Source organism: Botrytis byssoidea (assembly GCF_014898295.1).
Source record: "Botrytis byssoidea strain MUCL 94 chromosome Unknown BBYS_004, whole genome shotgun sequence".
NCBI lineage: Eukaryota > Fungi > Ascomycota > Leotiomycetes > Helotiales > Sclerotiniaceae > Botrytis > Botrytis byssoidea.
The window spans coordinates 487,036-511,194 of NW_024065845.1; the positions used below are offsets into that span (position 1 = coordinate 487,036).

Below are 24,159 nucleotides of genomic sequence, written 5' to 3' on the forward strand. Positions count from 1 at the left end.
TAATTTGAGGAAATCACACACATACATACATACACATGTATCTGCTGTGGAATATCGCATACCAGCTCTATGCTATGCTGACATGCATCTTCGAAAAATTTGCATACGATTTCTAGCGGGGACAAAAAAAGAGAGAGAAATTCATAAAATATAATGAAAGATAGTCCATGAGGCGCGGGAATGAGTAACAAGTAAACACTGTGATCTTGAATGATCTATATATGCACATGCACATTGATCTCCAGCTACATCTTGAACACAAGAGTCTCTTATTCTCTTATCTTATTATCTCTAAGCTACAGTATAAGAGATCGGAAAACATGAGAGGCGTCACTCGAGTACCTAGTCTCCACATCTATTATCCATCATCATGCTACTCCTGCGTGTTGCAGAATGAAAATCCCATCTCAGATTTTCATCCCCTATTTCCAATCCCCAGTCCTCAATTCACATCACAATATCCCGTATGCTTTCCCAAGGCATCCTACACAAACTCATTTTCTACACTCTGCGCAGAAAATCCCTTGAGAAGTTTTCTCTCACTGGCGTCAGAATTTCGAGACAAAGTCAGGAGTTGTAGATGTGCGCTGAAAATATACATGGCCGCAGCCAAGGCATTGGACGGGGCCTTGATAGTAGATGGTGATGGGTGTGTTGCAGAGACTGCATTGGGGTTGGAAACCACGCGGGGGTGGTGGCATTTTTGAGATGGTGGGGGCGGTATGTATGGAGTGGAAGAGAGTGATTTTTAGGGGTTGGTGGGAGTTTTGGTGGTTGGTGGCTGGTGATTGGGTGGGTTGAGGTGGTGTGCTGTAGGGAAGTTATTGGAAAGGGTTGAACTTGTGCGTTTAAGTAGGGGTGTGTGAAGTGTCTTGTGGAAATGTGAATAACTATCAAGAATTGATTCTGGATTTGATGAACATGCGTGCTAATGGGGAGATTGTGAATGTGTATTGGCATTAGATAACTGGGGTGTTGAAGTATTGAGGTATTGTGAATCGAAGCGAAGTGTTTTATTTCAGTGTGTTAATAATGATGAATACGATGTGTTATTTGGATTGGAGATAGTACGGAATGATCTAAGCTGCATTTTTACCAGAGAAACTAGTCAGAATGGTGAATGGAAATCTCAAAGATAGAGTCATTATTGACAGTGCAAGTATATCTGTTGATGGGTTGGGGTTTTAATGGGTTTGTCTATATATTGACTCAAAAGGGTACAATCATAGCTGTGTAAGTATTGAGACGCTCTTTCGTCAAGGAGAAGAAAGAGACTTGTCGTCTTTGATTCTTGATGAAGTTAGTTCAGGAGATTGGGGCAAGCATAGGAGATACGCAGAAAAGAATGTCCGTTATGGAAAGAATGCATCAGAAAAAAACAATGAGGAAGAGACTTGGTTGAGTGCACGTTCTGAGCTGGTTACTACGAGGCAGGAACAATCGAAAGTAGCTATAGATGCAACCATATTCAAGTAACACTCTTTCTGACAATTCAATAGCACTACCACAAAATGAGATATTATCCCAGGAACTCCCGACACATCAATAGTAACACACTCCTGATAAGAATTTGTCAAATTCCAGCAATAATTTTCTTCATCGACTCAGCCTCAAGTTATGGAACCATATATACGGGGCTATTGGACATGTCTCGAATGCGACAGATCTGAGAATTCTGGCCGTCCGGACGCACACACTCTCATGTGTCGACATGACTTTTGCAGACGTCAAGCCGATTACAGATCTGCTGAAGAAGAGAATTCACTGGATCATACTTCGCGAGAAGAGAAGCTTCGAAATGAGATTCTTTGGGATGGGACACCTATAGGACGAGATATTCTCAGACCTGACGTTCCGGGAGATTATTGGAGAAGATGCTTTACGAAAAGACACAACTCGAAGTGAGCACTGCGCTTTTTTGGGGATAGATTTCGGAAATCTCTTAGGAATCTTACTTCAAAGAAGATACCTCTCTAGAATATAGACCTTAAGAGAGCAGTTCACGAAAAGATACAGTTGCTTTCCAACTATCTATCTGAGAGAACTGTAAGTTTCACCCGGCACTATATTGCTATAACGAAAGCCAAAAGGGCCAAGAAAGTGATGGTTGAACTACAAATTTATCACCAAATTCGACAATCGAGTTGGGTATACTCACTTGAAGTGTTCCTATACTCGGTGTTAGTGGAGCCGACCGATACATACGTGAATCACAGGAGTAACATATGGTGCCGCCGCTTGTGCCCTGAGTAATTTTTGTGATAGCACGAGATTGTCTCACGGCAAGTCTGGTTCATAAGGAAACCATCTTCAAAAATCGAAACAACAGTCTCTTTTACTGAAAATTGCTTGCAGTGGGTACTGAATAACTGGCGAGAAGGATTGGAGAGGGAACAAATTGAAGACTACATCATTGTGTACCCTGAATTTTTATCTCTTTCCATAGAAGTTCGATTTTTTTTAACTCAAGTTATCCTTTTAAGAATCTCTCCACATTTCTGTTCCCGATTTCGTTTTGCAACTTTCTCGTAGTTGAAACCCAAAAATAAGTTTAAAAGATATCTGCCTTATTCTGCGCCGCACAAACGTTGTTAGCGAGTTCCGAGTGGTTGAAAGTGATGATTTGTTGAAGGCTTACTTTACCATTCGTCGTATTTGAATCTAACTCGATAACCTTAATTACTTAGCTACGTAATTGTATATTTTATTCATATCATATAATGCCCTCTTCTTCCCCCGAGTCTTATCTTCATCCGCAACCAACACTTTACAAATTGCTGGTGGATGAAGCTACATATTCTGATATAATCACCCCATCATCTTTCGACGAGAACCTTTTCGTATTTTGGAAAGCTTCCTTTGCCCATCAAAGCTTTCAGACTGCTGCTCAATTTCAACAGAAGCACTTGCATTATCGTTAACTTTACCTATCAGATTTCACGATCGCGATGCAGGCAGGAAGGGGATTGAACCAACGTTCAAAGATACATTTCTTCGATCTTGCCCTTGAGATCCGACTCAAGATCTACAATGAACTACTCATCGCCTCGAATTTTCAACCCATTGAAATAAAATCCTCCGAAACAAGTCCATCGCGTTTGATCCTAAGCAGAAGATATCGTCTCTGTCCTGCAATTCTACGAATCAACAAACAGACCCACTTGGAGGCTTCTCCAATTCTCTATTCCAGCAACAAATTTGTGTTATGCCGTCTCCAATACTTTTATGTACCAGGATATAAGATCATCACTGGGTTTCTAGCACAGATCGGAGAGCGAAATGCTCTTTTTCTTCGTTATCTAGATATCTTTTCCCCACTGTTTCCGAATTCGATTTTTGGACCCGGGCATCCCTGGCCTACTGGAAGAGACCTTGAAGTTATCGAATTAGTTATTGATAAATTCAAAAATCTCGTAACATTCAAGATATCTCCATGGGACAATTTACGATTTGGTGGTGGCAGTATAAGGCTGGCAGTTAACTCTTCGAGAAACTCTGGAAGCATTGATTCCTTTGAGTCTATTGGTATGGGTTTGGACCTGTTCGATGAACGATTCAAAGCAATGCCAGCGTTGAAGGAGACCATGGTAGATTTTCATGTGTCGAATGCGTGGCCAGATGATTTAGTGGATAGATTTTTGAGGGAAAAGATATACAGTAGTAGATGGATCTGTCAAGTTACCAGAGAAGAAAGCCTGTCTGAATCAGATACAGTTGGCTGTTACTTTGGATTATTCGCCTAGTCTCAAGTTAAGGTTAGGTCAAAGATGGAAGAGCCAAAATTAACTTCTTGTGAGAGGTTGGCTGAGACATCGCTCAATTAAGGAGAACCCAAAAACTGCAATATCGAATCCATTGCAAAGCTACCCAGATTTTTCTTTCGCAAGGCATGACCGAAGAATTAAAATTATATGGGTAAAGGCCGAGAACAAGCATAACTCGTAGATCCTGAGATTGCGATGCTTGAATGCAATTTTTGGTCCAAGTCAAAATAAGGTTTTCCAAAAACCTTAAATATCCCTACCGGCCACATCAAACCATAATTCCCCCCTATAATCCTAGCTACACGAGAAATAGACTTCTTCAGATATTAAATGGAGTTATAATTCGACCGCAGCGCATAGAAATTGAACCAAGGGACTCTCAATTTTTCTGAATGCAAAGCCCGCATCTTGACACAACCCAACAATGGAGAAATTGTAGCATACATTTGTCCGATATAAATATTGGACAATGTAATGCGTGGCAATTCTCTTGTAAGTAGAAGCAATCACTTTCATTAAATCGTCACTCCCTTAGAATTCACTCCTTCCATCAAAATGCCTTCCATTGGCAAGATTCTAGTCGCCACTGTCAACTTGTCAGTCCTTGTGAACGGACTGACATGGACCTCATGTGGTACCGGCGTAGAGTGCGCAACCCTTGAAGTTCCGCTCGAATATGGCCATTCGACGTCAACAGCAAAAGCAAATGTCGCGCTTGCTCGTTATCCTGCCACTGTAGCAGCGAGCAAGAAGCTCGGATCTCTCTTGATCAATCCCGGTGGACCCGGTGCCAGTGGTGTTGGCTTTGTGCAGTCCGGGGCCGGTGCCGCGGTCTCAGCGCTGAGCGGTGGATTGTACGATGTCATCGGATGGGATCCACGTGGAACTGGTGCTTCCGCTCCCATCTTGGAATGCTTTTCAAATGCTAGTGCGGAGTATGACTTCAACAACGCATTTCCATCTGCTCCAAATCTTTGGCTTGGACAATTTTCGAATGCTAGCGCCAATGCTGCCGTTAGCTCTGCTATCACATCTTTTGACACCTCTGTCGCAGCTCTTGCAAAAGCTTGTGTAGCTCAGAAATCTCCCGCTCTTTACACCTCAACAGCGGCATATGTTGTCCGAGACATGGCAGCGATAGTTGATGCATTGGATGGAACTTCTGCAAAACTCAACTACTGGGGTTTCTCATATGGAACCATTTTCCTTGCCGAGTTTATCCAAACTTTCCCAAGCCGCGTGGGAAGAGTTGTTGCCGATGGTGTCTTTGACGCAAAGGCAAATGCCCTTACATATGTCAGCCAATTGCCAAACGATCAAGTCAGCGTTCGTGCCTCATTGAACGATTTTGCAGCTTTCTGTACCACCGCCGGCAGTAAAGGATGCTCTTTTGCTACCGCTCCTACTGGAGTCACAGGTACTGTGGCCACCAGACTTGACAACATAATGGAAAACATGTTCAAGAATCCTATTGTTGCTTCGGGCTTAAGCATTAGCTTAGATATCCTCAGTCCCCTTCTTGCATCTCTTCTTAGAGTTCCAACCACTTGGAAAACACTTGCATCTGTCTTATCCGGTCTCGAAACCCGCGACGCAACTGCTCTCATTTCACTCTTGGGATCTTTAGCAGCGAGTGCACCAACCGATGGCTCTGCAGCAGGTGTCGGAACTCTTGCTACTTACCCACTTGGTTGTGTTGACAATGCTGCATCAAATGGAATTACATTGGACACTGTCATTTCTTTCACAAAAAGCATTTCAATCTCCGAAAATACTCCAATTCTAAATGCTGATCTTATCCCTATTACATTTTGCCGCAACTTCCCCTCCATACGTCCGCTTGTTCCAAACGTAGGAGCAAGTTTAATGGCAAAGACAGATACTCTTCTCGCAACAGCCAAAACACCAATTCTTATCGTCTCCGCTGAGAATGATCCAACAACACCTCTCAAGTCCGCAAAAGCACTCCGCAGTCTACTCCCCTCTTCATCAACCCTCGTGTACCGTGGAGGAAGTGGACATACCACTATCTCACACGCATCTCTCGGAATGGCAAAAACGATCTCCAATTTCTTTGTAAGCGGTACGATGCCCAAGGATGGAGCTCGCTTTGCAGTAGATCAGAATATTTTCCCCTCCGCTGCAGCGAGTGGTTTAGTTACACCAGCAGCTTTCAACGGAACCTATACTACGCAAGAGCAGAGCTTCTTAACCGCAACATACAATATTGGCCTTGCCTTTTTAGCCATCGCATAAAAAAATCTCCATATAATCATAGATCATTAGATAATAATACATCGCAATCAAAAATTCTTACCATGAACCCCCAACCCGTGCAATCGGTCCGTATGTGTGAACGAAACTCTAGTGATAACCAACAAATCTTCCATATAAAGCCAAGACCACAACATATTAAATTTCATTCTTGCATGCATGATATTCTTTTACGGCACTATTACCCCAGAATGCACCCCAGAAACCCTGCACCAGGTCAGCGATCACAAGACACGCCACGGGAATTTAACCGACTCGTCCCCCCTTTGCCCGACAAGCATGTCGGTCTCACAAATTCTGTCTTTAAAGGGATTGACGGGCGGAATCTGGGCGCTCTATTAGCACTCTCAGGAGTTATCCTTAGGTTCATCTCCCTGATTCTGCGGTTCTCACGGAATGGCGTATGGGAATGCCAAGATAAATGATATATTATGATAAGTAGGAAATGGGAAGGGATGAAAGTGTTGATAGATTAATATATAATTGACCCGATAGAATAGAAACGGAATGATATGAGGGTCGGGACTTTGAGGTCACTAAGACCGAGCTAGAATTATTGAAATAAGAATTCAAATTTCGTGATATCCGCGCTGACACATCTGTCTTGAAATAGTTCCCACTTCAATATATACCATATCGGAGCACAAATTTGTATTTACTGGTCGTGAAACTCCCGACAAGTAATAACTCTCTACGCAAAAGTCCAAAATGTTCAGATATTTTACTATACTTCCTATCTTCCTCGCACCACTCCTAGCCTCTTCAACTCCACTGCCTCTAATAGAAACTACGCTCTCTACTGATTACACATCCCAAGGCTATCTTATAGCCCTCAACGCATCCGCGCCTTATTTTGCAGGAGCTGGTCCAGTCGCCGGTTGCATAACCTCGGTTTTCACTTGGACACTTGATACTACCGCGTGTGGTCTCTTTGATGGCACTCGCACTGTATATAATCAAAGTATTGGGATGTGGATGTATGCATTTAGAAGTGAAGAGGGTCCGTGCAGTCTGTTTGAAGGTGGTCGAGTGACATGTTCGGAAACTGGAGTTAAAAACCAGGGAAAGTGGAGTGTGGTATGTGTGTTTTTCGTATGAATTAGATGTAACTCAGACAAAAAGTCGTTGGAAATTAGATGAGGAAGAAAAGCTAATGTGATATGCGGATAGCCCAACTCTACGGAATCAGGTGTGCCGTTATACATGATGGGATGGGCAAATTGGCCAGTTCAAAGGTGGCCGAGCAGTGGAGTAGATGTTGATGTTTGGAATACTTTGGTGGATAATCCTGCGCCGGGAGTCCATTTGGATGGGTTTGCCAGATCGTTTAGTGTCAGATGGCAGGCTGCATGATCTTTGTAGAGGTCAATATTTGAATTTGGCGTTGTTATGGACTGGTCAAGGTGGGAGATGGAGCAGTCTGCATGAATACTTTACTTCAAAGAAGCAAAACTGGTCTCTGGATTGAATTTATGTGTTTTTTCCTCTCGGAAATGGGACAGGAAAAACACGCAATGGACAAAGGTGGAGTAACTGTATTCATCGCTGCATTCATCATAAATATAATGGATGAAAACCTCTTCGGCATTCCATAAATGATTCAAAAAGCTTTCGATAACTCGAAAAGAAAATGATTGATGATATTACAAATCCCCAAACTGGAAGGGTTTTTTGTGGAAAAGTAAGGAGAGTTCCTACCGAAATATGCTGCCACTGCACTGACAGAATCTTTTCCGCTTGATCCGGGGCTCCTAACGTCCGCGTTGAATATCTGGCTTGAGTTGTATGTTTATTGAAGATAACACTGTAGATACATCATACCCAAAAACTCGAAGTTTTGTGCGTGTTAAGCTCATGGAGCTTTTGGTCTTCATCCGCAGATTGGCCTCCCACACGACAAGAAAAGCATTTCAAACTCTGAATTTTTTTTAAGTGGCGAAAAATGGGGATAGCCGTTGTGTTAATTTTGGGTATCCTACGGAGCGAAGAGAAGACGTTAATTTCCGGAAAGCTTTGCTAGCTTTGCCTCAACAATGCGCTCCACCATTTTTTCCAAGATGGCAATATCTCCACCGGTTCCCTGGGCGAAATATCCCTCCACAGCTTTCTCGACGTATTTGCCAATCTGATCCACCTCGACGTTGATATATTCTCCTTCTTTCTTGAGAGCTGTAACTATTTTTGTTTGGGTATATGCAATCAACATAATCTCAAACCATTCCTCGTCAACCTTGATAATAGTCAAGCTGGCTCCGTCAAGCGTGACATATCCCTTCTCGACAATATATCTCATCACTTGTTTGTCTCTAGGCTTCAATCTCAGTGTCAAAGCCTCTCCATCCTCTTCTCTCTTGATCAATTCTGCGACAGTATCCACATGTCCTTGTACGAAATGTCCTCCCATACGTGTGTTCGCAGAAACGGCGCGTTCGAGATTGACTTCGGAGTTGACTTGTAGAGAACCGACGTTTGTACGACGAAGAGTTTCTGGTGCACAACCAACCGTGAAACTATCTTCCGTGAAGGTTGTAACTGTAAGGCAGATACCGTTTACGGAAATGCTGTCGCCGAGTCCACAGTCTCCGAGGATTGACGAGGCATTGCTGATGGTGAGAGTGGCACCGTATTGACTGTCGAGTTTGATGTCGGAGACAACTGAAAATATTAGTTAGGTGACAATGTGTGCTAGGGCTTAATTACGAACCTCCTTTGATCTCAACAAGACCTGTGAACATTGCGACGGCTTTGAAGAATGGAATGCGACTGCAGGTTGAGCTAAGCTGATGGCATTAAATTACCCCTCCATGACGAATGAGATCTGATATTGTATCGCGCTAAACTCCTTTTGATGCATTACATAATACACATCAACATCGATTTTAGTTCCTCATAAACCTCAAAGGTTCGTATTCTAATTCGGGAAACAGGAAAATGTGTTCTGCCACTTAACATAAAATTACTGCTGTCACTCTGACAACCTGCTTACGGTTCATATCCACATTGCTGTTCCATTTCCGATTATTCGGAGAAGAAAAAAAGCATGTCTTATGATATTCAATTTGGATGTACAATAAGAACTCTCCAAAATTGAATATTAACCATCTCTTATTTCTGTTTCTTCAGCCCCGTGAAGTGCGTGGTATTTGCGTGATCTTTTCAGTTCCCCAAGCGGTCAAGTGTCAATGCTTGATCGAAGCTGTTAGACACATCTGCTTTCCCGTCGATGAGATCCGATTTCTGAAATTGCATATCCAAACGATGCATCGGGAGACGGAAAGTCACAAATGGGAAAAGGTCCCCGAGGGTCCCTAAAAAACTACTAGGTAGCTCAGGCTTAGCATTCGAACTAATGAAATGCATCAAGTTTTATGACATGGACTGTAGATGCTCTATGAAGTATCTTGTTTGGTTATCGAATCAGATTTCTTGTCACATACCGATTATCCGAATTCAATTCAGTGTGCATCCTACAGATCTCTTATCTACACTCAATAGAATCCAGAATACATATGCAAACACTCATAATCATGAAGGCCTTTAGAGTCTAAAGCGGTATAAACGTCATGACAAGCAATCGCATCGTACCTTGATATGTCAGTCCAACGGGAGAGCTACTGCAAGGCGGCCTTAGCGACGCTCGATTCTAACATAGTGTTGTTCCTGGGGAAATTTATGATGTATTGACGTTTGAAATTATGATTTCATTGCCTTATGATTTGCTCAAGAGTTCTGGAAATGTCTTGGAAAATTCCAATTATTCAAGTTATTTGGAGATTTATTGGAATATTCATGATATCACTATCTTCCAACCTCTTTGCTACACTTCGTCACACAGAGCTCACCTGTCTCAAGCTATAGCTAAGATAAGTACAAGTAGAGCTTTCTTCCACACAGTTTCTCTCATTAAACAAACGAATTCACGTCTCTGTAAAGAAACCAGTCCAGAAAATTACCAAGTTCATTATGTCATCCTCAGAAGTACCTCAAGGAAATTCCACAGACAACGATTATGTCTCCCGTCCTGGCCACAAGCAGGATCCAATTCCAGTCCTGAGTGACGAAGCTCCTATCGAAGAGGGTAAGTTTCGTCAGTATTGTTGATGTTTGACTTGAGCTAATAGCAGTATCTAGAAACCGCCGACAACGTCGCTGTCGACAAAAGCAATATCATCGATGATAAAACCAGGCATGCTGCTAAGTCTGCTGAGACTTACCGAGAACCGGGAGACAATGAGGGTTTACCAGAAAATGATGGGAGGAGTGCTGTTGCCCAGTAAATTTGGTTGAATGTAATTGAACAACTCGTGCGAAGTGAAGAATTAGATGTAATATTGAGGGATCATGGCAACGCAACCGATTTCAATGGCGCCTTCTCTCGGACGGATGTATTGTTGTTGTTGACGTTGTTCAAATATATATACAACAATGATACCATACTACTACCTGAAATCTCTGTCCAAGCTCAAGCTGCTACCTTGATCCCCTTTTCGAGAGTGTGTGGCTCATATATTCTCGGTATTAATCCCTCAACCATATCAATGGCTCCTTCCATGCTGTCCTTGTTGAATACAAAAAGCCCCTGTATAGCAGCCATACTGGTATGGAGCTCTGGCTCTACAGTCTTATCTTCTTCGTTAGCAACAAGCCCAAGACTTTCTAGCTTTGTCAAAAATCGCAATTTTCCATTTCCATTCTTGTCAACATCGCCGTAGAATCTATCCCACATCTCTGCAGCTTGATATCTTGTAGCTTCACCAATTCTCTCGATCATATCAACTCGTCCGGGTCGTATTAGCGCAGCGTCAAGTCTGTCAATATGATTTGTAGTTAGGAAAGCAATTCTTTCTTCCCCAGCTGCCACTCCGTCCAGTGCATTTAACAAACCCGAAAATGTCACTGTTGCGCCTGAGTATCCTTCGGAGTCAACCTGTTTCCTATTTACAAATGCAGCATCTGCATCTTCGAGAAGTACTAGCGTTCTCGGAGGTAACTTTGTCAGGAAATGTGCCAATTTGTCATCTGTCATTCCCCGCTCGCTCAAATTTATCATTGCGACGCCAAAGTTCAATTCTCCAGCCAAGGCCTGTATGAAAGAGGTTTTACCACTTCCAGGTGGACCATATAGAAGATAACCTCTGCGGTAAGGTATTCCACGATCCACATACCATTGTTGCCGACCCAGAAAATCTGTCACATCGTCGAGGATTCGCTCCTTGACTCCTTCGTCTAGTATCACAGAACTCAATGGCCTTTTTCGTCGCGCATCTCCAAATTGTCTCCATTCCATTCCAGAGCTCTTGTAAACAACCGTTTTCCCTTCTCGCTGTGTCGCAGCTAATTCATGCGCTTCTGCAAAGATATCTGCGAATATATGTCGATGAGCGTATAATGTTCGCAGAGTAATTGTCTCGTGTGGTACACCAGTATTCATATTATGACTACTTTGCTTCTCCCGCTGGACTAAAATAAAAGCATTCTTATGCTGAACAATATGCCTACCATATCCCGGCTGTGCAAGAAATGTCGCAGATGATGGACCGCCCTCTAATTGTTCACCAGTCGTTCGCATAGAATAGTCGTGGACACGTGTAATTCTGGATGCGATGAATCCTCCAGATGGACGAGGAAGACATAGCCATGCTAAGATCCATTGATACGATGGATCCTCCTTGCTGATTTCGAGATTCACCAAAAGACGACGTTTGATGGTAGAAGCTCCCAGTATCATGAAACGTCGTCCTATGGCAGCAGAAGCCCCAAGACCTGCAAGGCCAATGCCTCCGGCAAATACGGGATTATTGAAGAGCGCATCGAGAGTTGTCAGTGACGTTGTTGATGGGTCAGGCATCTTTTGGTGGTGGGAGTAATTTTGGGATCATCAAGTCGCCTGAAAAAAGTTATGGAATACCCGATAGTAACCGATGTTTGTGGGGGGATAAGCTTATCGAGCTTATTTCATATCAACTCGATGAATAAATATTAAAGCCTGCAATTGATTACGACAAAACACTAGCCATCTTACATTCTCATTCTACATTGTCATCAACATGTGAGATGCCCTCGAGACAAAGAAACACAGATCGCAATAGCACTGGCTTACAGGCACCAGCAGGTCGCCGATGACCTCGGGACTGGGCCATCTAGAGTGTCAAAATCTGGATTGCCCTACAACACCAAATCTCGATCAAGGAAGACCTGAATTCTCCATACCGAGTACAAGACGATAACCCCACAGGCAATAGGATTGATTAGGTTCTTTCAACTATGTTCTCCGGGTTATCAGTATTTCATTCACAACCCTGATACCTGCCAAACGAGCATCCTCTAATGAGCCAACCTTCGTCGAGGCAGTCGAGCGATTAACCCACTTTCATCATTTAGAGGAGGGATGATATTTCTTCATTTCAGCTACTACATACACAGGGGAAAGTTGGCGCAGTTGCCGATGTTGTTTACAATATATTGTCAAATTCCTGCATCGTTCCTCATTCTCTACATGCGAGCAATTTCATAATCTGCCCATGATGACTATTCGAAGACTCAAAGTTGAGTGTGTTTGATGTGCAGCATTCCTAGAGCAATTAGAACTACAAAGTTTCACGAAGTCCTCTATCTGCTGTTGGAGTGCGACGATAACCCTGTGGAGTCTTTTCGCAACATAGGACAAGTAGACGATAGTAACAGTCATCTTCTCTAACCAGCAAAGCAAGGTTTGGGATTTCCAAAAAGGAATAACGTGAACTAGTTAGGAGGCATTCAAGACTGGACAATACAAGTTAGAACCAAATTTGACTGTCTACTTGGAGCAAAAACATCAGTATTCAAAACTGCATGAAATTTACAAGGCTGTTCTAAATTCAGATCATCGAATCTGTTGCTTCACTTGATTGGGTCTCTACGAAATCATAAAACATCGGTAAAACCAGTGAAGCTCCGTGCGAGTGATCATCATAGAGGATGTTCCTAGGTTCACACATGTTTCAATACTCCATGTATGCATTTTTAGAGCATTTGTGACCCCGGACTTGATTACAAGTCCGTATTTCAATTATCCGCTGTAGTCGTTTCTGTACGTGAGGAAGGCCTCCTTGAGATTCTGAGACAGTACCTGTACGATTGAACCACAACAGGTGATACACGGCTGCTGCTGAATTATTATCTTCATACGAGTACAACAGTTTATAACCGTTCTCAAAATTACCTCAACTCTATCAAAATGGCACTTCGCAACTTAGTGTGATTACTCTGTCGATGTATGATGGGATCTCCCAAACACATCGAAGGTCCTGGTCAAAATCTGCCAAGCTCAGACTATTGTGACCCTTCCTGAAACTCTGGTGCTACTTGGCAAACTTCTTTTTCTATAATTGTTAAGGCGACCAATCATTTACATTTTTTGACGGTTTTATTCCCTTGACACCTATTTATTCTAGACGCTATCCAAGTTCAGTTGCCTGACCCAGCCACATTCCCCGTCCCGAAAGTCAAAATTTCATCAACATGATAAGATGAGAACAAAAGCAGTTGTGGATCTGGCCACACAATGCAAAAGAAATGTCCGAACCTTGAACGGCTCTAACAAAACCTCATGGACTCCCATCACCATGATGTTATTCATGGTTTTGTTGTAAAATTTTGCGAGGCCGGCCCCCTCATGATTTACTTATTCAGTTAAACTAGACACTTCTTCCGCAGTGACTGCGGGCAGTCTGAACCATGGGAAAGATAGCAACGAAACTACGGGAGATTAAGGAAGGACTCAGAAACGATGAAAACTTAACTCGAGGAAGAAAGGGCTTTGTTCGTGGAATGAAAGCATTGCCGTCATCGACAGGAAGATATTTGGTTCGGAAGATTCCCTTCGTACATTGGTTCCCGAACTATGCTCCGAGATGGCTTGTCGACGATATGATTGCTGGAGTAACAGTCGCATTGGTCTTGATTCCCCAGGCCCTGGCATCTGCAGCGTTAGCTGGCATACCTTTGCAGCAAGGGCTCTTTGCTAGCTGGCTGCCATCGGTCATATATTTCTTCATGGGTACATCGAAAGGTATTACTTCTACATGGATTCATGATTGGTTAATGCTAAGAATTATAGATATTGCTACAGGCCCTACAACATCTTTGAGTCTACTTACCAACGCCGTTGTGTTATCGATTACTGCACAAGATCTTCCGATACCGCCAGCTCTCATTGCTTCCGGTCTCTCTTTTTCGATAGGCGCCTTTTCTCTATTATTCGGACTCCTAAACCTTGGATGGATTCTAAATTTCGTCACTGTTCCTATGCTAGTTGGGTTCCAAATGTCAGCAGCGTTGATCATTGTTCAAGGCCAGGTTCCATTGATACTAGGAGAGTCAGGTGTGGGCCAAGACTTTTCGCTACAAGAAATGCAAATCCCCCAAAATATTGCAACTACTCAACCATTATCTTTGGCTGTTGGCGTAGCCTCAATAGTGATTATCATTTCATTAAAGCTTATGGGTAAAAGGTGGGGGCAAAAGAGTAGCATCATCAGAATCTTGTCAAGTTTACGGAACGCTTTTGTGATTGCTATTTCCACTGCGATATCCTTCATTGTCAACAAAGACCTCATCATTCCACAATTCCCCATTGCCGGGACGGTAGCATTAACCCTACAATCTCCACAACTTCCGACCAAAGTTGTTCTGCTTGTCGCCAAGAGATCATTCCCTGTGAGTTAGTCTGAGATCAATGCTCAATGGGCCGGACGCTAATCTTCCAATTTTTGCCTAGGTTTTCATAGCTGCTATAGCTGAGCATTTGATATTCGCCAAGTCATTTGCTCGTGAACACAACTATGAAATCGATGAATCGCAAGAACTCGTCTTTCTGGGGACCGCGAACATTGTGAACGGCTTCTTTGGTGGGATGCCAGTATCCGGATCTCTTTCTCTGTCAGCAGTAAATTCAACAACTGGAGTGAGATCACCACTCAGTGGACTATTCTCTGCCGGATTTGTTTTTCTTGCTATCAATGTATTGACGGAAACATTCCAGTGGATACCAACTGCAGCAGCTAGTGCGATTATACTTATCTCTGTAGGAGAAACATTACCTCCAAACAGTATTCCACTCACATACTGGAAAGGTTCATTTGCCGATTTCATAGGTTTTTTTGTCGTTATGAACGTGGCGTTGGTTACAAGTCTAGAGTTCGCTCTTGGGCTTGGGGTAGTCTACATAGCGCTCTACACTCTCCTCCGCACATTATTCTCCTCGATTAGTCCATTAAAGCCCCATGATCTCGAAAACAGATACAGTTTCGAAAGTGTTAACAGAATGAGTATACCTCTTCAGGGAGGACGCCTAGTACCTCAAGGCACGCAACTCATTACGTTAGAAACTCCTCTCATTTACTTGAACGCGGAGAGGATAAAGAAAGATATTCTAGAAGCTATTTGGACCTATCATGAACCGACTCCATACGGGCCAACAGAACGAATTGGATGGAGCGACTATCGGCTTCGAAGAACTGCCGCTCTTCGTCGCAGGAGTAACATTAATACACCAACCAGATTCCTTCCAAGGCTTGAAGTCGTCGTATTCAATTTCACACGAGTCACATTTATTGATACTACCGGCCTTACCTACCTTCAAGATCTCAAAGACGAAATTATGGCCTATAGTGGTGACGCTGTAGAGTTACGTTTCGTAGGCATGATTGACGCTGTACAAAAGAAATTCAAGAGAGTAGGATGGCCGTTGGGCACTTATCAAGAATCACAAATCGGTCTGGTCGCGGGAATTGACATCATATTTGAAGATCTACATGATGCGGTCGCAGCACCTAGAAGCGTTAGAGCATCTATGAATGGACTAGATTTTGGGTTTGTGAATTCCAGGAATGATATGGAACAATTTACAGATGAGGAGGCTTTTGAAAAGGGCAGGATGAACATCATAGTTACAAATGTTGTGACAAAGGATGGGAGGGCGTATAAGGAGGAAATTTAAATATATCTTTGGGTGCTTTGGAGTATTTAGGAGTGATCTTTGCTGTATTCATGAATAGAATAGGAATTATAGAAAACTTACCCCTATATATGGAGAATCATTGCGGCAGGATGCTTTCCTGAACTACATAGTCAAAACGAGGTAAGACGCTTAGAAAATTGCCATATTAACTCATAAGTCCTAAGCGAAACATGATCTCCATTCTGAATTTCATGTCCTTTCAATGGGACTAGTTCATTCACTCATATCATTGCGATTTCGGGAGGAGAGTTGATTCAATAGTCCGTGCGTCATCTTAATGTCTCCCAACTGTACAAAAGTAGTGAGGACTTTCCCCGCACTTGAAGTTCCCAACAAACACAACGACAACTCCATGCGAAGCAACGAAGAGCATCTATCCTTCCCAAGCTGTCGGGTATGGCTACCCCAGAAATTCAAACTATTGCGATGCTTTACCATCTGATTGAGTTGATTGATCGAAAGACTTTGTGCCAACTGCCGTATACATCATGACGAGTTTCTTCGCGACACGATGCATGCTCGAGCAACTGTGCCCAAATATTATCATGATTTAATCATAAATGCAACAAACATGGCATTGCATTGTATGCAATATTTGCGCAACTAGACATGGATTGTTCGATGTACAATGGCGCAGAAAACCCTCTCACGCATGTTAATCGTGCAATATTAGGATTTTGGGATGAGGACAATTACATCAGAACAACTAGACTCGGGGGTTTTGGCCTCTAAGGCTTTGGTTGCCATCGGCCATTGATAAGAGACGCTAATAGGAGGTTAAACTCCGGCAATTGACACGAGCATTGGGTGTAGGTGTAACTCCTCGGACACCATCCGAAGAATCGAAAGAATTCTTTTCAGGTTGGGACAGTGTTCCTGGTTTGGTTTTGACAGCTTTGCCACTTCGGCACTTTTATTCTAAGAGCAAGGATTCGAATGCCCGAATTCTCATTACTGTTATTGTTTCAATCCATAGTTCTCTCGGAAGACTAACCTGGCTTGATTTTAACGTCATGTCTGACATACCACATATGTCATTCTTTTGTAGTTGTTGGTGCCTGGGAAGGGGCAGCATCCCAACTGTGCGCCATGTGAGCAATTAAGTGGTCAGAGGAAAGATTCAGAGAACATCAGAAGAGAAAGAAAAGCCGACACTCCGCCAGTCAATCTTTCTCTGGGTCTTGTTAGACTCAAAGTGGCTTCATCTTCACGCCTAGCCTTCACATCACTCCGTTAATTGGTAACAGAATAACAGGCTGGGCATTAAGCGCTGAACTGAGCTTCATCTCGTCTCGGTCAGTTAAAGTTGAATTAATGGCGCGCCTCTATTTCACTGGGTGGCTTTGGGACCAATTTTGACATCCCCGGCTAGGCGACAACTCTCTCTCTTCTCACCCGGTCGATTAAGGATGATTTAAAGCTTTCAATATGCAAAGGCGCCGTCCCTTCGCATCGGGCCGTGTAACCAATTACATCACTTTTTGTATAGAATACAACGCATGTTCCGCGGAACTGACTCGGGAGGCTTATCATGTACATATGAAGCAACAAATGAAGAGATTCATCTACTCTGTGGAAATGAATCTTCGAGTCGTTGGCTCACTTTACGAACATCTTCATTGATCTTACTAGGGGCATTTCCTCCTAGGCTTACGACAATTTCTTTCAGCACGGCCTCGGTCTAAATGAAAACATGTCTTAGATATCCCTTTAACTCTGCATATGCAGATAGTTATTAGCGGAAATTGCGAAGTCCTTCGGCGCTTGAGGCTCCGATATACACGCATCAATCGATTTCCAGTTTTTCATGTAAACTGGAACCGAGGCCAAATTATCAAAGGAAAAAGAGAGAACGAAAAAAATCTGTGCGTAGTGGAATGTGATCTGGTAGAATTCTCACGTTCTACAGAATTTACTTGCCGCGAGGGTTCAAAACCAATGATATCCAGATTCGTTAAATTTCATATCCTGGTATACTGATGTTTCTTTGGCTTCTATGGCTTCTATGGCTTTCAGGGCAGGCTGGAGAAGATTGGCGACATCTCACGAATCTTGTCAAACCTTGTAGCTGCATCTTTAATATTACTTTGGTTGTAACCCAATTACGGCATAGTTGTCATTCTGGGGTGATCACGAGCTTCCCCACAAGCCACCATCCCCACCATCCCCAGATTTTTTACCCCGCCATAAAGAACATGCAGAATATGCAGAACTTGCAGAGAAAATATGCAGAGTCTACAAAATACATGCGAACCACAAGTTTAGCCAGGCCCGTGGTAGTTTGTACGACAATAGGTCGGACCGTAGAACGGCCGTTACCAAATTCAGAAAATCTTGCTATGTAAGAACATCCTTAAATTTATCTTACACGTGGTAAACTTAAAATCTCCTTCCGTCTTTGTATGGGCTCGCTCGTGGCTTTAGTTGTCAGAATTGCCTTAAATTCTCTTGTCAAGGTAATCTAGATTTTTGTTGTTTGGGATTGATTTTCTGCTTGGCCAAATTCTGCTCACAAGGCCATTTTTCGGCAGTGATTCGGAGCATTTTATCCAGAATAGCACATCACTGGGCCCGCTTGTTGGATTATTCCGAATCCCAGATTTTCTTAGTCCGCATTAAGCACAAGCTAATATCAACCACATCTCATGTTAAATGATCATGAGGCTGGAAACCCTCACATGTTACTGATGGGGTCCGAAATTGTACAAGACGCTCCCGTCGCACGAAAATTCTTGTAAGGAAGCTCGTGATAATGTCCTTGAGAAAGGCCGGAAAAATTAACAGAAGTGTCTCAATAATGCTCTAACTAATGCAGATTGTACTAAGCTCATACTCTTGCAGCGGCTTCATCAACTCCTTTTGGACAAAACACAGAAATGGTGCATCTGGGTGCATCTGGGTGCATGTAAGCACAATGGATATTTTGTATATAAATTATCGGTAATTTCCCATTGATTATCCTCTACATCTTCTCTCTATCTCAGTTTTTTCACTACACAATTCAAACCTTCATCATGGTGAACGTTATCAGAAGCGTAGTCTTACTTTCCCTGGTGCTTCAGTCATCATGTATGCAGTTCAAGATACCTCAGGTTGAAAAGGTGGTGACGAAGGTTATGAACAAGTTCGCACCATATGTGCACAACAAAGGAAAGCACTCTGACACCGCAGTCATCTCAGCAAAGGAAGACATGTCCCAGATCATTCCTCGTGCAACCCCTTATTGGTACGAACAAATCTCACATCAAGGAAAATCCGCATGGGGTCCTTCAGGATATCAAGTTTATCGCAACGTGAAAGATTTTGGAGCAAAAGGCAAGTCTATCCATTTACTGAGGGTCCTTGCTAACAATACCTAGGTGATGGTGTTACCGATGATACTGCAGCTATCAATGCGGCCATTAGTGCCGGTGGAAGATGTGGTCAAGGATGTTCCTCGACATCAACTACACCCGCAGTTGTCTATTTCCCATCTGGAACCTACTTGATATCATCATCGATAATAGACTACTACTTCACTCAAATCATTGGTAACCCAAACAGCTTACCGACTCTTAAAGCTACGCCTAATTTTGTTGGTTTCGGTTTGATCGATGCAAATCCATACTACACCCCTGAACTTAATTGGGGCTCCACCAATGTATTTTTGAGGCAAATTCGCAACATTATCTTTGATATGACTAGCATTCCAGCTGCAACCACAGCTACAGGTCTGCATTGGCCAACCTCCCAAGCAACAAGTTTACAAAATGTTGTATTTCAGATGAGTTCTGCTCCAGGAACACAACATACCGGTCTTTTCTGTGAAAGTGGTGAGTACAAACGAAAATACAGGGGGTTCCATGCTAACAATGAAACAAGGCTCTGCTGGACTTTTGGTTGATGTTACCTTCAATGGCGGTCTTGTCGGTGCTGCCATTGGGAATCAGCAATTTACCATGCGAAACTTGGTTTTCAATAACTGTGTTACGGCTATTAGCATGTTTTGGGATTGGGGATGGTTGTTCCACGGCATCAGCATCAACAATTGTCAAAAAGGAATTGACATATCGGCAGGAGGTTCAAGTGCCCAAAATGTGGGATCTGTTATCTTAATTGACAGCTCAATTACCAACACTCCGATCGGAATCATAACTGCTTACACACCCAATGCGACACCGGACACAGCTGGCAGTCTCATACTTGAAAATGTGGCACTCAGTAATGTTCCCACAGCTGTCACTTTGAGTGGTGGATCGACAATATTAGCTGGTACAAGTGGAAGCACGACCATTGCTGGGTGGGGTCAGGGCCGCCAATATGTTCCTAGCGGCCACTCTGATTTCCAAGGCACCATCACTCCAAACAGTCGGCCTGCATCTTTACTCAATGGAAACAAATATTACACTCAATCGAAGCCTCAGTACAATGGCTTGTCAGTCTCATCATTCACGAGCGCAAGGACAAATGGTGCAGTTGGAGATGGTACGACCGATGATACTGTTGCATTGCAACGCGGAATCAACAATGCAGCAAGCGCTGGGAACGTGTTTTTCATAGATGCAGGTACTTACAAAGTGACGAGTACAATAACAATTCCTCCTGGATCAAGAATTGTAGGCGAATCATATTCAACCATCTTGTCAAGTGGCAGTTTCTTCAATAATATGAATAGTCCACAACCTGTCGTACGAGTTGGAACAGCTGGTCAAACGGGACATGTCGAATGGAGTGATTGTCTAGTTTCAACACAAGGTCAACAAGCTGGTGCAACGTTGATCGAATGGAACCTCGCGAATTCCGGTTCAACGCCATCTGGAATGTGGGACGTGCACACACGAATTGGTGGTTTCACAGGATCGAACCTACAAGTTGCTCAATGCGAGAAGAATCCAGCCACTACAACGATCAATTCAAACTGCATTGCTGCTTATATGGGTATGCATATTACAGCAGGTGCCAGTGGCTTGTACATGGAGAACTCGTGGATTTGGACTGCTGATCATGATTTTGATGATCAATCCTTGAGACAACTCGACATCTATGCAGGAAGAGGTCTATATATCGAGAGTACTGCTGGACAAATCTGGCTGTAAGTTTATCTTTCTGGAAATGGCATGGAAAATTGCTAACAATTGGCAGTTGGGGTACTGGAGTTGAGCATTTCACTTTGTACCAATATCAATTCGCCAACACAAAGAATATATTTGCTGGGTTTCTCCAGACCGAAACACCGTAAGATTCTTAGTCCGTTTTTTGTATCATTTCGACTAATAATCTTTAGATACTATCAACCACAACCGCTTGCCCCGGCACCCTTTAGCGCTGTTTCATCCCTAAATGATCCCAACTTTAGTACTTCTTGTGCGGGTTATTCCGGAAACTGTGCTGCAGCTTGGGGCTTGAGAATCATCAACTCTCATGATATTCTTATATATGGAGCAGGACTTTACTCTTTCTTTGACAACTATTCTACCAGTATGTCTTCTACTAAATTCCACCTTTTACCCTCATGAACCATACCACATGTATATATACTAAAACCTCACAGCTTGTTCCAATGCCGGCGGCCCCGAGAATTGTCAAACCAACATCTTCAGTCTCGAAGGTACAATCTCAAATGTCAACATCTACACCTTAGCTACTGTTGGCACCACGAATATGATTACGAGGAACGGACAAAGTCAAGCGGTGTATAGTGCCAATATCAATGTTTATCCTACGTTGATTACATTGTATAAGTCTGGTTAGGGTATCTGATATCTCTGATGGATATTCTCTGCGAGTTTTCATGCGAAGATGCAGTGTATGGGTGTAGGTGTTGGTGATTGAAATTGAAACTGAAATTGGATTTGATAGTTTGGGGCGAGTAGATTGTAGTTGGAGTCTGGCAGTGGGGTGTGGGTTCGGTGGAAGCGATGTTTTGTTCTTCATGCAAATTTATGTCTATCTATCTTTTTTTTCTGGATAACATGAATATATATATTCCTTCTTTGGTGGAATTTTGCGACTTGTATATATACAATGCTAAAATTACTGAATGGGTGGTTCAAATTCGTGACTGGCTAATGATTTTGTGAAAATCCTCATGAGTCATTCGGTCGATAGGTTAATCGATCATCTCACCATCCAACTCTGCACTCCTTATAACAATCCATCCATAGAGAAACAATATCCTAAGCATTCAAAATCTAGCCAGCGCCTCCTCTATTCATAGTCTATCATCTTATCTATCTTTCATAAGTGGTGGAAATAACCTTAAATGTCATCACATGTAGATCCCTATATTCAATTCAACCCCTGTCTTGCGAGCTTCCTCCATCATTCCCCTGAGGACACGACCCTGCTAATCGTGATGCGGGGTTGCGGCACAGTGGGGACTTGTCATCGATATGAATCATTTTGAGGTCTGCATAGATAGATAACACATGCAGAGAGGGGATTTCATTGTTGAAGAGTCTGTAGGGATCTTATTTGTGGGTATTTAAATAAAGTGTAGGGGGGGTTTATGATGGAGATGATGGATTATGATTTAGAGAGGAAGAAGTATTTTGGGGTCTGGGAGTAGTGTAAGTAGCAAGTCTGGGTGCCTGTGTTAGGTATTAAAGTCTGGCTCTTAATATATCCTTCTCATCATTGATATCGCTCATCGTACTACAAACCAAGGATCTACAGTATCTAATTTTAGTCGTCAATCCTGACTTACGCCTTAGCTGTGAATCACATCTCCTTCTGGACTGTTTACAGAATCAACACAGACACAAACTTACCATTCTTGAAGATGATCAACCTCGAGTCTAATACCGCTTATGGCACTCTTGTAGTACTTTCTACGACTTTCCTGAAATCTATGATCTATGACTAGTCAAATAGACCGAAGTAACAGCCAATTTCCTCCAACTCTCTCGTAACCTGAACCTTCCAACCGCAATCACATATCAATTGTCTGATCTTATCATCAACCTCCGAAAGTTCCCAAGGTTCCCAAATACAAAAATCGAGGCTGATTTCTTGCAGCGAAGAAGTCCTCTTCAATTGCGCATCGATTCTCTTCAGATCTTCTGCAAAGGGAATGATACTACCCATCTCATCCGATTTTACCCCCTTATAACTTCGATTCAGATTACGATTATTCCACAGCAAGATTCGCACCGTCGTAAGACTAGTACATTTGTCGTAAATGAAGTCCAGAGCTTGATTCTGAAGCGGATCCGGGTCGAGACCGTCCCTCGTCAAGGGGAAATAGATTCCCAGATGCCGAATCAAGCTTGCGTTGTGATTTCCCATCTGGGTGAGAAATTTAACGACGCCTTCATTAGACGGCATCAGACGATTTTCGAATTGTTCATGTAATCGTGAGAGGTGAAATTGATTGTTGCGATACAAAAGAGGAGTCGCTTCGTGATGGATTTGTTTGCTGACTCGCAATAGTTGGGGAGAAAACCCATCGCCATCTTCTCTAACGGCTATTAATCTTGCTGCATCTCCTGGGCTGGAATCGAAGATAAGTGATAATGGTTCTGGAGCGACGAGAAGTTCCTCGTATATTTTGAGTCGAATCTCGATAGTAAGGTTGAGAAAGTTAAGTTTCGAGATTTGCGATTGAGGGGTTGGTGAGGAGGATCTGGGCTCATTTTTGACATCCATTGTGAGAGTACAATCTTGGGAGTAGAAGGTGGGAAAGATTCGTATCAAGATGAGAATCGTGGGAGGAAGTTACTTTGATAATGAATTTCGTTGTTCAGTAATCCAATATCGTATGGAAGGGGGTTTCTTGACATATAAACAAATTTTTGCGCGCGCGAGTCTTTACAAGATCTGAAGAGGGAGAAAAGGGAAGAATATAACACTAGACAGGTAGATGGGGAGTATGACTGACTTTTTGAACTTGATAGGAGAGTGATGGGTAAGGATTATATGGAGATGCCCAATGAAAGCACACATTATCCTCCGCCACCAAAACCCTTGTACCCGATCAATTATCAGAATTCCTCGTTATTGGTTCTTGTGCTGATGACTCGACGGTGTCTATTTGTTCCAAAAGTCATAAGGTAAGAGATCGATACAATTTGATCTTCTATATTCCATATCTCTTAAAGACTCAATCAAACTCCAGGCGTACAAAGGAATACCGACGAGAAG

General features: G+C 42.9%; 10 protein-coding genes across 10 annotated transcripts; 7 read left to right on the top strand and 3 right to left on the bottom strand.

The window, feature by feature from the left end:
- Positions 1-1,617: 1,617 nt before the first annotated feature.
- On the top strand, positions 1,618-1,905 carry EAE97_002249 (uncharacterized protein; the record flags this gene model as incomplete). Its single annotated transcript, XM_038872760.1, has 1 exon — positions 1,618-1,905. The coding sequence occupies one exon, from the start codon at positions 1,618-1,620 to the stop codon at positions 1,903-1,905; it is 288 nt and encodes a 95-aa protein (XP_038735966.1).
- A 1,043-nt stretch (positions 1,906-2,948) lies between these two features.
- Positions 2,949-3,743, top strand: EAE97_002250 (uncharacterized protein; the record flags this gene model as incomplete). Its single annotated transcript, XM_038872761.1, has 1 exon — positions 2,949-3,743. One exon carries the CDS (start codon positions 2,949-2,951, stop codon positions 3,741-3,743), a length of 795 nt encoding a protein of 264 aa, XP_038735967.1.
- Positions 3,744-4,319: 576 nt separating this feature from the next.
- On the top strand, positions 4,320-6,020 carry EAE97_002251 (uncharacterized protein; the record flags this gene model as incomplete). Its single annotated transcript, XM_038872762.1, has 1 exon — positions 4,320-6,020. One exon carries the CDS (start codon positions 4,320-4,322, stop codon positions 6,018-6,020), a length of 1,701 nt encoding a protein of 566 aa, XP_038735968.1.
- A 726-nt stretch (positions 6,021-6,746) lies between these two features.
- Positions 6,747-7,391, top strand: EAE97_002252 (uncharacterized protein; the record flags this gene model as incomplete). The annotated part of the gene is made up of 2 exons (XM_038872763.1): positions 6,747-7,115; positions 7,209-7,391. The coding sequence occupies 2 exons, from the start codon at positions 6,747-6,749 to the stop codon at positions 7,389-7,391; spliced, it is 552 nt and encodes a 183-aa protein (XP_038735969.1).
- Positions 7,392-8,034: 643 nt separating this feature from the next.
- Positions 8,035-8,773, bottom strand: EAE97_002253 (uncharacterized protein; the record flags this gene model as incomplete). The annotated part of the gene is made up of 2 exons (XM_038872764.1): positions 8,035-8,693; positions 8,743-8,773. 2 exons carry the CDS (start codon positions 8,771-8,773, stop codon positions 8,035-8,037), a joined length of 690 nt encoding a protein of 229 aa, XP_038735970.1.
- A 1,228-nt stretch (positions 8,774-10,001) lies between these two features.
- Positions 10,002-10,315, top strand: EAE97_002254 (uncharacterized protein; the record flags this gene model as incomplete). The annotated part of the gene is made up of 2 exons (XM_038872765.1): positions 10,002-10,116; positions 10,170-10,315. 2 exons carry the CDS (start codon positions 10,002-10,004, stop codon positions 10,313-10,315), a joined length of 261 nt encoding a protein of 86 aa, XP_038735971.1.
- A 185-nt stretch (positions 10,316-10,500) lies between these two features.
- On the bottom strand, positions 10,501-11,886 carry EAE97_002255 (uncharacterized protein; the record flags this gene model as incomplete). Its single annotated transcript, XM_038872766.1, has 1 exon — positions 10,501-11,886. The coding sequence occupies one exon, from the start codon at positions 11,884-11,886 to the stop codon at positions 10,501-10,503; it is 1,386 nt and encodes a 461-aa protein (XP_038735972.1).
- A 1,868-nt stretch (positions 11,887-13,754) lies between these two features.
- EAE97_002256 (uncharacterized protein) lies at positions 13,755-16,017 on the top strand (the record flags this gene model as incomplete). The annotated part of the gene is made up of 3 exons (XM_038872767.1): positions 13,755-14,088; positions 14,137-14,735; positions 14,797-16,017. 3 exons carry the CDS (start codon positions 13,755-13,757, stop codon positions 16,015-16,017), a joined length of 2,154 nt encoding a protein of 717 aa, XP_038735973.1.
- Positions 16,018-19,052: 3,035 nt separating this feature from the next.
- On the top strand, positions 19,053-21,768 carry EAE97_002257 (uncharacterized protein; the record flags this gene model as incomplete). Its single annotated transcript, XM_038872768.1, has 6 exons — positions 19,053-19,353; positions 19,398-19,850; positions 19,900-21,109; positions 21,160-21,252; positions 21,302-21,495; positions 21,569-21,768. 6 exons carry the CDS (start codon positions 19,053-19,055, stop codon positions 21,766-21,768), a joined length of 2,451 nt encoding a protein of 816 aa, XP_038735974.1.
- Positions 21,769-22,878: 1,110 nt separating this feature from the next.
- EAE97_002258 (uncharacterized protein) lies at positions 22,879-23,664 on the bottom strand (the record flags this gene model as incomplete). The annotated part of the gene is made up of 1 exon (XM_038872769.1): positions 22,879-23,664. One exon carries the CDS (start codon positions 23,662-23,664, stop codon positions 22,879-22,881), a length of 786 nt encoding a protein of 261 aa, XP_038735975.1.
- Between the last annotated feature and the right edge of the window lie 495 nt (positions 23,665-24,159).